Source organism: Alosa pseudoharengus, unplaced genomic scaffold, assembly GCF_046254945.1.
Source record: "Alosa pseudoharengus isolate Yale_2024_CS ecotype anadromous, Long Island Sound unplaced genomic scaffold, YU_APseudo_1.1 YU_APseudo_1.1_scf_8, whole genome shotgun sequence".
Taxonomy (NCBI): Eukaryota; Metazoa; Chordata; class Actinopteri; order Clupeiformes; family Clupeidae; genus Alosa; species Alosa pseudoharengus.
The window spans coordinates 30,129,176-30,145,252 of NW_027468870.1; the positions used below are offsets into that span (position 1 = coordinate 30,129,176).

General features: G+C 40.6%; 3 protein-coding genes across 3 annotated transcripts; all 3 read right to left on the reverse strand.

Moving 5' to 3' along the window:
• Window positions 1–107: 107 nt before the first annotated feature.
• LOC143112681 (protocadherin beta-15-like) lies at window positions 108–6,253 on the reverse strand. The gene is made up of 3 exons (XM_076274952.1): window positions 3,830–6,253; window positions 2,822–2,888; window positions 108–1,189 (listed from the first exon to the last, which is right to left on the reverse strand). Exons 1-3 carry the CDS (start codon window positions 6,251–6,253, stop codon window positions 108–110), a joined length of 3,573 nt encoding a protein of 1,190 aa, XP_076131067.1.
• Window positions 6,254–8,496: 2,243 nt separating this feature from the next.
• LOC143112542 (protocadherin beta-15-like) lies at window positions 8,497–11,096 on the reverse strand. The gene has a single exon (XM_076274812.1). It carries the CDS (start codon window positions 11,008–11,010, stop codon window positions 8,524–8,526), a length of 2,487 nt encoding a protein of 828 aa, XP_076130927.1. The 5' UTR covers window positions 11,011–11,096; the 3' UTR covers window positions 8,497–8,523.
• A 2,032-nt stretch (window positions 11,097–13,128) lies between these two features.
• On the reverse strand, window positions 13,129–15,713 carry LOC143112683 (protocadherin beta-16-like). The gene is made up of 2 exons (XM_076274954.1): window positions 13,287–15,713; window positions 13,129–13,137 (listed from the first exon to the last, which is right to left on the reverse strand). Exons 1-2 carry the CDS (start codon window positions 15,711–15,713, stop codon window positions 13,129–13,131), a joined length of 2,436 nt encoding a protein of 811 aa, XP_076131069.1.
• Between the last annotated feature and the right edge of the window lie 364 nt (window positions 15,714–16,077).

Genomic DNA, 16,077 nt, shown 5'->3' on the forward strand with positions numbered 1-16,077 from the left:
ACATAGTTTCTATAGCTTCCAGTATAAATGAACAATTAACTTGCCAAAACACATTAAGATAACGCCTTCAAACGTATTTCTAACATAATTCTAACAAGAAAGATATTTCAATTATTTACCAGAGTGGAGCATTTAGATCCATTCTCAGTGAAGTCAAGGGAAGAGAAGTTCAGACAGTCACTGTTGTCTCCTGGACTCCTCTTCATAGTGGTGCAAGAAGGCATGGTGTTGTCATTGTAGGATGTTACAAACTTGAAGTCACTGGTACGTGACCCTGTTGTCATATAGGCATCATAGTTATAAGCACTACGGAGAGTTCCAGTTCCATCAACATCTGCATAGTTGGGAGGTAAATATGCACTGGGAATGGCTACTGCTCCATCAAACAGCAGTCTGGGCTTTCTCCTGTGACACAATCTCACAGCAATGATCAAGATAATAAAAGTGAGGAAAAAGGTAGAAACAGACACCAGAGCAATGATCAGATAAGATGTGAGTTTAGAATTGCTCTCCTCATAAGACATGTCTTTCAGTTCAGGAACTTCAGCCAAGTTATCAGAGATGAGTAAATATACGGCACAGGTTGTAGAGAGAGAGGGCTGTCCGTTATCTTTCACTGAGATCACAAGGTTCTGCTTCATGCTGTCAGATTCAGAAATGTCCCTCTGAGCCCTGATCTCTCCACTGTGGAGACCAATAGTGAAAAGTCCCGGATCAGTCGACTTCACGATCTGATACGACAGCCACGCGTTCTGTCCAGAGTCAGCATCAACAGCGATCACTTTGGAGACCAGCGAGCCAGAAAGAGCAGCTTTAGGAACCATCTCAGTCATGAAGGAGTTTCCTTCTGGAGTAGGGTATAATATCTGAGGAGAGTTATCATTCTCATCTGTTATGAACACACTCACAGTCACGTTGCTGCTGAGTGGAGGAGAACCATTGTCTCTGGCTACAACCTGAACTTTGAAGCTTCTGAACTGCTCATAGTCAAAGGCCCTCACAGCATGGATTACCCCTGTGTCTCCATTAATGGATACATATGAGGAGACCGGAACACCATTGACCTCACTGGGCAACAGAGAGTAGAACACTGTGCCATTCTGTCTCCAGTCTGGGTCTCTCGCAGTAACAGAACAGACAGAGGAGCCAGGCTTGTTATTCTCAGTCACATATGCGCTGTAGGATAGCTCTGCAAATACAGGGGCATTGTCATTTACATCAGATACAGAAAGGTGTATTGTCTTAGTAGAAGAGAGAGGGGGAGAGCCTTCATCTGTAGCGATGATTGTTACATTAAAATCATCTGCAACTTCACGGTCTAATTCAGCTGTAGTAACTAGTGTGTAGTAGTTTTTAAATGAGGGATTTAATTTAAATGGAACATTCTGCTGAATGGAACACCGAACCTGTCTGTTTCCCCCTGTATCTTTATCCTGAACATTAATTATCCCTATTTCTGTCCCAGGAGCTACATTCTCAGGAATAGGCACATTAAGTGATTTAATAGATATCACAGGTGCATTGTCATTTACATCTGTGATCTCTATATCAACTTTGGCATTAGAGGCCAACCCTGCACCATCCTTTGCCTGGACCCATAACTCATACTCAGACCTGTCCTCATAGTCTATTGTTCCAATGACTTTTACTTCTCCAGTTACTTCATCAATAGAGAACAGTCTAGCTGCTTTGTCAGATATATGACTAAATTCATAGGTGACTTCTCCATTTGCTCCTTCATCTGCATCTGTAGCACTTACAGTCACAACCACTGTGCCCACAGGAGAGTTTTCGGGTAGACTGGTTTTATAAACGGTTTCACCGAATACTGGATGATTATCATTTGCATCAAGCACAATAACACGTATGACTGCTGTTCCAGACCTTTGTGGAGATCCTCCATCACTAGCAGTGAGCAACAAAGTCAACTCCTGCTGCTGCTCCCGGTCAAGTTCTTTCTCTAAAACCAATTCGCTATACTTTCGTCCATTCAAATGAGAATTCACTGCTAAAATAAAATAATCATTCTTCTCCAAGGAATAGGCCTGTAATCCGTTTCGCCCCACGTCGGAATCATGCGCTTCATCCAAACGGAAACGTTCACCCTTATCGGCAGATTCCCTGATTTCCAGTTTGATTTCATTTTTCGGAAAGCGAGGTGAGTTGTCATTTATATCCTCAATCTGTAGAATAATTTGATGCAACTCAAACGGGTTCTCCAAAACTATCTCGTAATTTAATGTACATGATGGTTTCGAACCACAGAGCTCCTCGCGGTCTATTCTCTCTGCAATAACCAGTTCGCCTCCCTGAAGATCGCAAAAACGTTTGCCATTCCCTTCTATGTCTATTCGAGCTTTGCGATCCGATAGTCGTTTAGTACCGAGACCCAGATCCTTTGCTATATTGCCAAACACCGTCCCTTTCTTCATTTCTTCTGGCACAGAATAGCTCAGATCGCCATTACAAGTGCGAAAAAACACTGCAACACACGTAATCCAGAACACCGTACGAAAATGAATATTCCTTTCGGATTTCTTCATCATGCTATCACAAAACATTTTCTCCGTAGTCCTCCCGTTCAGAAGCAAACAAAATCTATACCAATGTATTTAAACGTAACATATAACATAAGATGTCTTTGTAAATATTTTTAGCGCAGCACTACCACACCATTGCTTTTCACCTTGTCGTTGCTTTCATGGATAGCGCGTAGTCTCCACTCTGTATTGTAATATTAAATGAAGGGGTGTAGAATACCCTTGTAAATGGCTAAAATAGGTAAATAGTGCCGCTCTGAGTATTTTTTGGAGTACTGCACCTACAAAGATGCCCACAGCGTGGAACTCTAGTCCTAGCGACCTAGACAGATGACTGCTGTAGTTACACTATTTGTTCATACACAAGACACAAAAAGGTATTTTTATATGTTCTATTAATGCAGTTGGGTATAGGCCTACTTGTTTTGAAATAATTATTGGGCCCTCTAAATGGAGAGGAATCCCTTGTAACAGACTTGACAAGGTCTGATAAATCAGCCAAGTTCAAATCTGTATCATAACAGCAGCATGCTGCTTAGTTCTCCTTTTGGTTTCTTTCAGATGGAAGGGAATGAATGAATTGACTTATATAATATTGTTAATTGAGACATCCATTATTAGTTCACACTTAATCAATCACACTACACATACAGCTTTGCTGTGCCAAACTGGGTCAGCATTACTTCCAATCAGTCATGATTGTTTTTTAGAAAACATAATTAGGCTACACAGGCAGAAAATAAAATGAGATATAAATCCCCAGGCGGTTTTCTACAGCCTGAAATACTAACACATGTAGACACCAATAAACAGCTTCCAGACTGCTGACATTACCGCAATGTTAAGTGAATCACTTTCATGAATGCATATTCCATAGCACACAAACAATCACCTACTCACAATGCATTGAGTGAGTCCCAAACAGCAATGCAAAGTACTTATAACAGAGACTATGTAGCATTCTATTTTTGTTCAGTTAAATCAACAATTACCTCTCAAAAATATGCTGAGGTTGCCAACTATATGGAAATGCCCATTCAAACAATATCAGCAAAGCCTACTACAACACATTAACTAGCAACCAAACCAAATGTATGGCAAAACCTTTGAATCACACGATACCCAGCAGAATTTAGAATAATCTTCTAATGAAGGGAGAACATGTATGGAAATTCAACAATTGCTTGAATGTCATGGAAACACCTTGGAAAGACGTGTGTAAAAATGACACCTGTCAATCAAAAGCTATAATTATAAAATATGTTTTATCAAATATTTAAATAATTTACCAGAGTGGAGCATTTAGAGCCATTCTCAGGGAAGTCAAGTGAAGTGAACTTCAGACAGTCACTGTTGTCTCCTGGACTCCTCTTCAGAGTGGTACCAGAAGGCAGTGTGTTGTCATTGTAGGATGTAACAAACTTGAAGTCACTGGTACGTGACCCTGTTGTCATATAGGCGTCATAGTTATAAGCACAACGGAGAGTTCCAGTTCCATCAACATCTGCATAGTTGGGAGGTAAATATGCACTGGGAATGGCTACTGCTCCATCAAACAGCAGTCTGGGCTTTCTCCTGTGGCAAATCCGTATGGCCACAATCAAAATAATGAAAGTGAGGAAAAATGTGGAAACAGACACTAGAGCAATGATCAGATAAGATGTGAGTTTAGAATTGCTCTCCTCATAAGACATGTCTTTCAGTTCAGGAACTTCAGCCAAGTTATCAGAGATGAGTAAATATACGGCACAGGTTGTAGAGAGAGAGGGCTGTCCGTTATCTTTCACTGAGATCACAAGGTTCTGCTTCATGCTGTCAGATTCAGAAATGTCCCTCTGAGCCCTGATCTCTCCACTGTGGAGACCAATAGTGAAAAGTCCCGGATCAGTGGACTTCACGATCTGATACGACAGCCACGCGTTCTGTCCAGAGTCAGCATCAACAGCGATCACTTTGGAGACCAGCGAGCCAGAAAGAGCAGCTTTAGGAACCATCTCAGTCATGAAGGAGTTTCCTTCTGGAGTAGGGTATAATATCTGAGGAGAGTTATCATTCTCATCTGTTATGAACACACTCACAGTCACGTTGCTGCTGAGTGGAGGAGAACCATTGTCTCTGGCTACAACCTGAACTTTGAAGCTTCTGAACTGCTCATAGTCAAAGGCCCTCACAGCATGGATCACCCCTGTGTCTCCATTAATGGATACATATGAGGAGACCGCAACACCATTGACCTCACTGGGCAACAGAGAGTAGAACACTGTGCCATTCTGTCTCCAGTCTGGGTCTCTCGCAGTAACAGAACAGACAGAGGAGTCAGGCTTGTTGTTCTCAGTCACATATGCGCTGTAGGACTGCTCTGCAAATACAGGGGGGTTGTCATTCACATCTGATACTGAGAGATGGATAGTCTTGGAGGAAGACAATGGTGGAGAGCCTTCATCAGTAGCTGTAATTGTTACATTGTATTCTCCTGTAAGTTCACGGTCTAGCTCTTCTGTAGTAACTAGAGTGTAATAGTTTTTAATTGATGGACTTAATTTAAATGGAACATTCTGCTGAATGGAGCAGCGAACCTGTCGGTTTCCCTCATCATCCTTATCCTGAACATTAATAATCCCCACCTCTGCTCCAGGGGGTGCATTTTCAGGAATCGGCACATTAAGTGATTTGATGTATATCTCAGGTGCATTGTCATTAACATCAGTAATATCTATATCAACTTTTGCCTGAGAAGCCAACCCTGCGCCATCTTTTGCCTGAACTCTTAATTCATACTCATATTTGTCCTCATAGTCTATTGGGCCACTCACTTTGATCTCTCCAGTTACTTTATCGATAGAGAACAGTCTAGCTGCTTTATCAGAAATGCGACTGAATTCATAAGTGACATCTCCATTTGCTCCTTCATCTGCATCGGTGGCACTTACACTAACTACCACAGTACCTACGTGAGAATTTTCAGGTAAACTGGCTTTGTAAACCTTTTGGCTGAATTCTGGTCGATTATCGTTTACATCAAGAACCATAACATGAATAACAGCTGTGCCTGATTGACGGGGAGAGCCTCCATCACTAGCAGTAAGCAATAAAGTCACCTCTTGCTGCTGTTCCCGATCAAGTTCTTTGTCCAAAACCAATTCGCCATATTTACCTCCATCCGAATTAGACTGCACATCAAGGGTAAAATGCTCGTTCCTCTCTAACGAATAGCTTTGAATTCCGTTTGGCCCTATATCCGAATCGTGCGCCTCATCCAAGGGGAAACGTGCGCCTTTACTGACCCATTCCCCAATTTCGAGTTTGATTTCACTGTTCGGAAAACGAGGAGGATTGTCATTTATGTCCACAATCTGCAGTGTAATCCGATGTGATTCCAAAGGGTTCTCCAAAACTAGCTCATAATTTAACGAGCACGATGGCTTTGACCCGCATAGCTCCTCGCGGTCTATTATTTCTGCAATAACCAGTTCACCTCCCTGTAGATCAAAAAACCGACGGCCATTTCTTTCAATTTCTATTCGGGCCTTGCGATCGGAAAGTCCTTTGATACTGAGACCAAGGTCCTTTGCAATATTTCCAACAACTGGTCCTTTCTTCATCTCCTCTGGCACGGAATAACTCAGATCGCCAGTACAAATGCGCACAAATGCAGCAAGTAATGCCATCCAGAACGCAGCACGGAAATGTGAAATCCCTTCGAATTTCTTCATTGTTTTATTACAAAATCGTCTTCACACGATATATCCTCGCTGAGGACCAACGAACGCGTATTTTCTAAAGGAAAGTAGCGTTACATCGGATGCAAAGCCCTGTCCATGTATAATATGGATTTGCTATTGAATACTAAATGAAGGGGTGGGCACGTATTTGGTAAAGAATAAAATGGGTAAATGGCGCCACTCGGAGTATACTTTGACATACTGCAGACATCCTGAAAGGATACATTCAGTTTGGCTCAGTTTAGATCTGCAGCATACTATGTCATCATCGTTTTATATTAATACAGCTCCAGAAATAAAATATTATATATAATCTTGTTATGACTGCATGTAGTAGGCTAGACCTTTTTATTTGATGTATTTGAAGTGCTGTAGTTGTATGTGAATACCCTTCCTTGCTAGACATTCCATGGTGTTTCCAGAATAGCCCAGAAAAAAAGGCAATGACCTTAAAATACAGTGTAATTTTCCCATAGGTTCTCTTTTTAAAAAAAACATGTACAAGTGAAAGCTGACGCAAGTTATAATGTGTACAATATCTATCTCCGTTCCAAACTGTTTTATTATCACTGCTTATCTTAAATTATGCTTTAGAAGAATAGCATTAGTCAAGATTACCCAATTGTATACAACTGCTACAGTTTGAAATCAGTTTTAAATATACATAACAACTATACATAACAACTGATACAACAACCAGTTTTAAGTGGTTGGTACTTAGGTAGCCTACATTTTACAAACATGAGACAAGACAGGACAGACAGATGGACAGACACACAGATTGATAGACAGACACTACCAAAATAGAGAAATATGTAGGCTACTATACTTTTTCAAGCATAGTCTTTCAGTCTGATGAAATGTTGCATTACCATTAATAAATCGCATCTAATAAATCCTTCTACAGTCCTTCTACTGATCCTATTCTACAGTATATGCACATTCCCCGGCATACTCATATCCTCCTAGACACAACAGGCAGTGGTGAGATATAAAATATTAATAGTTTTTTTTTTTCTCAAAGTGCAAGTGAAAATGGAAATAAATACATATTTCCTTGCATACTGGAAAACTAGCAACACATTTTTATAAACAATTTACAACTATGAAGTCACAGTAGTCTTCCACTTTGTGTGAAGTACTGTGTCCAGTTTTGCTGAAACAAAACAATATTGTTTCTGGGTTTACATGCACATATATCCGAGCTGTGAGACTTATCCCGATTTCTATCATATTCTAAATATGGTGTTTACATGAACACAGAGAAATCTGGTTCTTTTGGAGTAGGCTGAGCTTGCCTGCTAGCATAACCGGATTTCTCAAAACTGGGATAAGGGCTTGTCCCTGGTTCTGAAATCGGGTTATGATTTTCACATGCTCAAACACAAAATCTGACAAATTAAAAACCTGATCATAACCAGGAACACAGTAAATGAATAGGGATATAAAATGCCAAGCCATCCCCATATCCTGACAAAAATATCAACAAAGCCTCCAACTTGTCAAAAAATTAAAAAATATATAGAATCTAATGACTTTCACACTTAAGTCCATGATTCAGATAAATCCAATTAATCGTCATTCTTCCCATGAAAATCTTTCTACCTGTATGGCTACTAATTTGAAAATTCTAGAAGGATAAGTGTGAATCACAGTAAACTCCAAAGAATAAAGCATCTGCTTTTTTCCTCAACAAACTACTGCTTTCTCAACAAGGGAAAACAAGATATAAAACTGTGTTTGAATGTGTTTAAGTATTTGCATGTTATAGGATAGAATGTTTTTCTGAAAATGTGAGCAAATGTTTCCACATTCACTTTCACAATACTGCATGATCCCATGAATACAATTCAGTAATTTCACAAATGTTTTATGATATCAAATACAATCATGTCCCCTCCACAAATAGTCTCCCTAAAATACTGAAAAGCCATTTGGTCACACACTCTCCTTTCTAAAAACAAAGCAACAACACTGACGAAACCTACAACAGCAAGAACCACATGCCATAAACCCACAAGGCTGAAGGCAATGGCAATATAATTATAGATTATACCTCATAGGAAATGAACAAACAAGGCAAATATCTCTGAGTATTTAAATATTCCTGAAAATGCAAATAAACTAAAGATAAGCCTATATCATAGGGAAGGAAACTATGATATTGGCAATTTCACCAAAAAGGAAAACAAGTCTGGAAATGGAGTAGCTACAAAGTTCAATTGAAAGATTGTGCTTGAAAGGACAGCAAACATTGCACATTAACTTCCTTGGGATAAAGTAATAAAGAGAAAGCACAGACACAAAAAAATATTAAACTTTACCATAGTGGAGTATTTTGACCCATTCTCAGGGAAGTCAAGGGAAGTGAAGTTCAGACAGTCACTGTTGTCTCCTGGACTCCTCTTCAGAGTGGTGCCAGAAGGCAGAGTGTTGTCATTGTAGGATGTTACAAACTTGAAGTCACTGGTACGTGACCCTGTGGTCATATAGGCATCATAGTTGTACGCACTACAGAGAGTTCCAGTTCCATCAACATCTGCATAGTTGGGAGGTAAATATGCACTGGGAATGGCTACTGCTCCATCAAACAGCAGTCTGGGCTTTCTCCTGTGGCAAATCCTTATGGCCACAATGAGAATGATGAAAGTGATGAAAAATGTGGAAACAGACACCAGAGCAATGATCAGATAAGATGTGAGTTTAGAATTGCTCTCCTCATAAGTCATGTCTTTCAGCTCAGGAACTTCAGCCAAGTTATCAGAGATGAGTAAATATACGGCACAGGTTGTAGAGAGAGAGGGCTGTCCGTTATCTTTCACTGAGATCACAAGGTTCTGCTTCATGCTGTCAGATTCAGAAATGTCCCTCTGAGCCCTGATCTCTCCACTGTGGAGACCAATAGTGAAAAGTCCCGGATCAGTGGACTTCACGATCTGATACGACAGCCACGCATTCTGTCCAGAGTCAGCATCAACAGCGATCACTTTGGAGACTAGCGAGCCAGAAAGAGCAGCTTTAGGAACCATCTCAGTCATGAAGGAATTTCCTTCTGGAGTAGGGTATAATATCTGAGGAGAGTTATCATTCTCATCTGTTATGAACACACTCACAGTCACGTTGCTGCTGAGTGGAGGAGAACCATTGTCTCTGGCTACAACCTGAACTTTGAAGCTTCTGAACTGCTCATAGTCAAAGGCCCTCAGAGCATGGATCACCCCTGTGTCTCCATTAATGGATACATATGAGGAGACCGGAACACCATTGACCTCACTGGGCAACAGAGAGTAGAACACTGTGCCATTCTGTCTCCAGTCTGGGTCTCTCGCAGTAACAGAACAGACAGAGGAGCCAGGCTTGTTATTCTCAGTCACATATGCACTATAGGACTGCTCTGCAAATACAGGAGGGTTGTCATTTACATCAGACACAGAGAGATGGATTGTCTTGGAGGATGATAATGGTGGTGAGCCTTCATCAATAGCTGTAATTGTTACGTTATAGTCACTTATAAGTTCACGGTCCAAATCAGCTGTTGTAACAAGTGTGTAGTAGTTTTTAATTGACAGATTTAATTTAAAAGGTACATTCTGTTGAATGGAACAACGAACCAGTCTGTTTCCCTCTGTATCTTTATCCTGAACATTAATAATTCCTACTTCGGTTCCTGGGGCGACATTTTCAGGGATTGGCACATTAAGTGATTTGATGTATATCACAGGTGCATTGTCATTAACATCTATAATATCGATGTTAATTTTAGCCTGAGAAGCCAACCCTGCTCCATCTTTTGCCTGAACTCTTAATTCATATTTATGTTTTTCTTCATAGTCTATTTGCCCCACCACTTTGATTTCTCCAGTCACTTTATCAATAGAGAAGAGTTTAGAAGCTTTGTCAGATATGCGGCTAAATTCATAAGTGACCTCCCCATTTGCTCCTTCATCTGCGTCTGTGGCCAGCACAGTCACAACTGCAGTACCTACAGGAGAATTTTCAGGTAGACTGACGACGTAAGCAGGTTGACTGAATACTGGTAAATTATCGTTTGCGTCAAGGACGATAACATGAATAAGAGTAGTGCCGGATCTTTGAGGAGTGCCACCATCAGTAGCAGTAAGCACGAACGTTACCTCCCCCTGCTTTTCACGATCGAGCTCTTTATCTAAAATTAATTCGCTATATTTTCCTCCATCTGTATTAGAGTGTACGGCTAAAGAAAAATGATCATTCGTATCCAGTGAATAGCTCTGAATTCCGTTTCGGCCCATATCCGAGTCGTGCGCCTCATCCAAAGGAAAACGTGCGCCTTTATCAGCAGATTCACGAATTTCCAGTTTGATTTCACTGTTTGGAAAACGAGGTGGATTGTCGTTTATATCCTCAACCTGTATGGAAATCCGATGCAATTCCAATGGGTTCTCCAAAACCAATTCATAACTTAAAGAGCATGATGGTTGTGACCCGCATAGCTCCTCGCGGTCTATTCTTTCTAGTATAACTAGTTCTCCATCCTGTAGATTACAAAAACGCTTATCGTTACTCTCCATGTCTATCCGAGCCTTGCGATCCGATAGTCCTTTAACAGTAACGCCAAGATCCTTTGCTATGTTTCCAACCACTGTTCCTTTCTTCATTTCTTCTAGCACGGAGTAGCTTAAATCACCATTACTAGGGCGCACAAATCCGATGACAAATACAATCCAGAAAACCGTATAATGTAAACATCCTTTGTAGTCCTTCATCATGCAGTCACCAAAATAATCAGTGTAAGATAAGTAGCCTATCAACTATTATTCTAAGACAGACTTTGACCACAGGTTACAGGTTTTATGTTAAGACAACAAAAAAATATGACGATCGAGAAGGGCTGGATCCCCATGAAAAGCTTCGTCGTGTTAAAAGGCGTCCTGTCAGCTAATATAATATTAAATCAAGGGGTGGTGATGCTCTTGTAACGGCATAAAATTGGCCAATAGCGCCCCTTAGAGTCCTTTTGGCATATTGCATATTTCCAGCCTCACAATGACTACAGCCAGACGCTTTGCAGTTCTGAGCTACCAGACTATAACTTTAGATTTATGTTAATATCCAGGAACATATCTACTGAAACGATTTACTCATGTGTTGTCTGAGACTGTTAGTTCAAAAAATTCTGGTGGATGTGTTTGCTTGACCATTCACAGAATCTACCCTGCAGCAGACTGAATGCAGCAGTACGTGCTGTCAAATTAGATGAAACTGAGCCTATAAATCTTGAATAAGATGTAGCCTTCTTCTGGTTTTGGTATTCCATTCAAACAATGATACGAACAATCATCTACCAACACAGTAACTACTACATTAGCATTCAAATATATTACGTTTTTTGTTTGTTTCAAAATATAACAGATTAAGTGCAGACAATCTTAAAATATCCGTTTCAGCAACACTCTTCTTAGCTGAAGCAATCTTCCCAACAACTTACATCCAGAGAGAAATGTAATGAAATCTATCTTGTCTTTAAACCATGTTCTGATACACGCACATGAAAAACTTGATATTAGCTACTTTTTCAAATAATCTGTCAATTAGATGGAATGTTAAGGTCTGGCCTAATCATAGGAAATGACCTTTACCATTAAAGTATGCGTGTCATATAATATTGTGTAGTGCATGTCATGTTCATGTCCCATTCTTGCTGCTTCTGTCTAAAGAATGTCACCAGAGCATCAGATCACACACACCACTCATCTTAGCACAGTTTCTTGCACAGTCGGTCATACTGAATCATATACTAACACAGAGGGATTTTGTTGTGTTTTGATATGAATGTCAATAAAGTCAAGTTTGAACTTGCATGGGAATCTGAATTGACCCTTGTTGAAAGCTAGGGAGGGTCAAGCATTACTGTATGTGGTCTCATTTCAATGAAAAAAAAAAACATTTTGTGTATAAATCAGGGTTTCATAAGGCCAAACCAAAGTCCTTTTAGGCAAGTCCCTCCTCTCGGCGGCCATATTGCAATGCTTTTTGGGCACTCATAGGGCATCCTCTTCAGCAGAAATGCGTGTGCGCAAGGCTTCACGGCACCAATCTTGCTCCAGCAGCGAGTTCACAACACATAATTGGCACGATGTCAACACACCATATGATTGGCTCAATGTATTCAAATCACACCACATGATTGGCTCAATGTATTCACATGTCGACGTCCCTACTGGGAGGAAGGGGTGGGATATGTGTAGACAACGGCCATATTGGCGTTACAAACTAACCACATGCATTTCTATGGAGGATTTTTTGAGTGCTGTGTCTCCTCATTAGAAAGTCTCTGGCCAAACTACTTTGTAAACAACACCATTAAAGCTTTGGTACGCACAAGTCAAACAAGTAGCAAAACAAACATTACTGGAGGCTGTGATTTCTGTATAAAAGGAACACAATTCACCAATGTGTGAGGTATGTTTTCATAATGAACTCGATTTCAAATCCTCCTCTTACAAATAATTCATTTTGATGTTATGTTCAACTGAATTAGCCTATAGATACACATACCCATCATTCCCACACTAGCCGCGTAAATGTAAGAAAAGCTTCCATTGTACAACATTGCCCATTATGCTGCCAAAACATAGCAAGTAAGTCAATTTAGCATCAAATTTTGGGTTTGGAGATGTAATTTTTAAGGTATATTTTGACTACCTTGTGTTACTTTGGCTATTTTCATACCAAAACATAATAATAATGATTTCAATTAGAAAGTGTAATATGAAACTCAGGGCAACTAAGAAACACTTCAGTGTACTGTGTATTGCAACAGACACTATAACAATAGAGCTTGAGTGCCAGTAAACTATGAACCAGTAGAATGTCACATGGAATCTTTATCTGATCTAGTAAACACAAAATTTACTCATATATCATATCAGACCTATAAAAATCTAATAGGGTATATTTGAAAATAGCACACACAAATTGCAAATCATCTCCATAGAGAATAGGGATGGGAAAACAGGCTTAGGAGAATATAACTAATATTTACCAGAGTGGAATATTTAGATCCATTGTCAGGAAAGTCGAGGGAAGTGAAGTTGAGGCAGTCGCTGTTATCATTCGGGCTCTTCTTCAGTGTACTTCCAGCTGGCAGAGTATTCTCATTGTAAGAGCTGACAAACTTGAAGTCACTGGTGCGTGACCCTGTGGTCATATAGGCGTCATAGTTGTACGCACTACGGAGAGTTCCAGTTCCATCAACATCTGCATAGTTGGGAGGCAAATATGCACTGGGAATGGCTACTGCTCCATCAAACAGCAGTCTGGGCTTTCTCCTGTGGCAAATCCTTATGGCCACAATGAGAATGATGAAAGTGATGAAAAATGTGGAAACAGACACCAGAGCAATGATCAGATAAGATGTGAGTTTAGAATTGCTCTCCTCATAAGACATGTCTTTCAGTTCAGGAACTTCAGCCAAGTTATCAGAGATGAGTAAATATACGGCACAGGTTGTAGAGAGAGAGGGCTGTCCGTTATCTTTCACTGAGATCACAAGGTTCTGCTTCATGCTGTCAGATTCAGAAATGTCCCTCTGAGCCCTGATCTCTCCACTGTGGAGACCAATAGTGAAAAGTCCCGGATCAGTGGACTTCACGATCTGATACGACAGCCACGCGTTCTGTCCAGAGTCAGCATCAACAGCGATCACTTTGGAGACCAGCGAGCCAGAAAGAGCAGCTTTAGGAACCATCTCAGTCATGAAGGAGTTTCCTTCTGGAGTAGGGTATAATATCTGAGGAGAGTTATCATTCTCATCTGTTATGAACACACTCACAGTCACGTTGCTGCTGAGTGGAGGAGAACCATTGTCTCTGGCTACAACCTGAACTTTGAAGCTTCTGAAGTGCTCATAGTCAAAGGCCCTCACATCATGGATCACCCCTGTGTCTCCATTAATGGATACATATGAGGAGACCGGAACACCATTGACCTCACTGGGCAACAGAGAGTAGAACACTGTGCCATTCTGTCTCCAGTCTGGGTCTCTCGCAGTAACAGAACAGACAGAGGAGCCAGGCTTGTTATTCTCAGTCACATATGCGCTGTAGGACTGCTCTGCAAATACAGGGGGGTTATCATTCACATCAGACACAGAGAGATGGATTGTCTTGGAGGAAGACAATGGTGGAGAGCCTTCATCCGTAGCTGTAATTGTCACATTATAATCACCTACAAGTTCACGGTCCAATTCAGCGGTTGTAACTAGTGTGTAGTAGTTTTTAATAGATGGATTTAATTTAAAAGGAACATTCTGCTGAATGGAACAACGGATCTGTTTATTTCCTCGTGTATCTTTATCTTGAACATTAATAATTCCTATTTCACTCCCTGGGGCTACATTTTCAGGGATTGGCACATTAAGTGACTTGATATATATCAGAGGAGCATTGTCATTAACATCTGTGATCTCTATTTCAACTTTGACATTAGATGCCAACCCTGCACCATCTTTGGCCAAAACCCTTAATTCATAGTCATTTTTTTCCTCATAGTCTATAGGTCCAATTACTTTGATCTCTCCAGTTACTTCCTCAATAGAGAACAGTCTAGCTGCTTTGTCAGATATATGACTAAATTCATAGGTGACCTCACCATTTGCTCCTTCATCTGCATCTGTGGCAGTTACAGTCACAACAACAGTGCCCAAATGAGAGTTTTCGGGTAGACTGGCTTTGTAAACGGTTTCACTGAATACTGGAAGATTATCGTTTGCGTCAAGTACAACAACGCGTATAACTGCTGTTCCAGACCTTTGTGGAGATCCTCCATCACTAGCAGTAAGCAACAAAGTCACCTCCTGCTGCTGCTCACGATCAAGGTCTTTATCTAAAACTAATTCGCTGTATTTTCTTCCATCCGAATTAGAATTCACAGCTATAGTAAAATAATCATTATGTTCCAATGAATAGCTTTGAATTCCGTTTCGCCCCACATCCGAATCGTGCGCCTCATTCAAAGGAAAGCGTGCGCCTTTAACGGCTGACTCTCTGATTTCCAATTTGATTTCACTCTTCGGAAAACGAGGTGGGTTGTCATTTATATCCTCAATCTGCAATGTAATCCTATGCAATTCCAAAGGGTTCTCCAGAACTAATTCGTAGTTTAACGAGCATGATGGCTTCGACCCGCAGAGCTCCTCCCGGTCTATTCTCTCTGCAATAACAAGTTCTCCTCCCTGAATATCAAAAAAGCGTTGTTCATTCCCTTCAATATCTATCCGAGCTTTCCGATTTGATAGTCTTTTAACACCGAGACCAAGATCCTTGGCTATATTGCCAAATGCCGTGCCCTTCTTCATTTCTTCTGGTATGGAATAGCTCAGGTCGCCATTGCAAGTACGCACAGACACAGCAATCAATGCAATCCAGAACGTCGCACGAAAATGAAAAATCCCCTCGGATTTCTTCATCATGTTTCCCCAAAACAATGCTGTTCAAAAACAAGCTAAACGTCAATGGATTGTAGCCTAACGTTACAAAAATTAAATGTCGACAATTCTCCTTCAGTGTTAGACTATCAAGTCAAATCTATTGTCGCTTGCGTAGTTATCATGGATAGCCTAGACTGACTCTCTACTATAATATTAATTCGAGGGGTGTAGATGCGCTTGCAAATGGCTAAATTTGGTAAATAGCGCCTCTCAGAGTATTTTTTGTGTACTGCATAGATGATCAAAATATGCCTTTGGAGTCACACTGTGGTCCTCCAAAGCATTCACGCTCAACTTATGGCTGCAACAATTGCACATTCAAACAAACAAACAAAACAGCACAGTA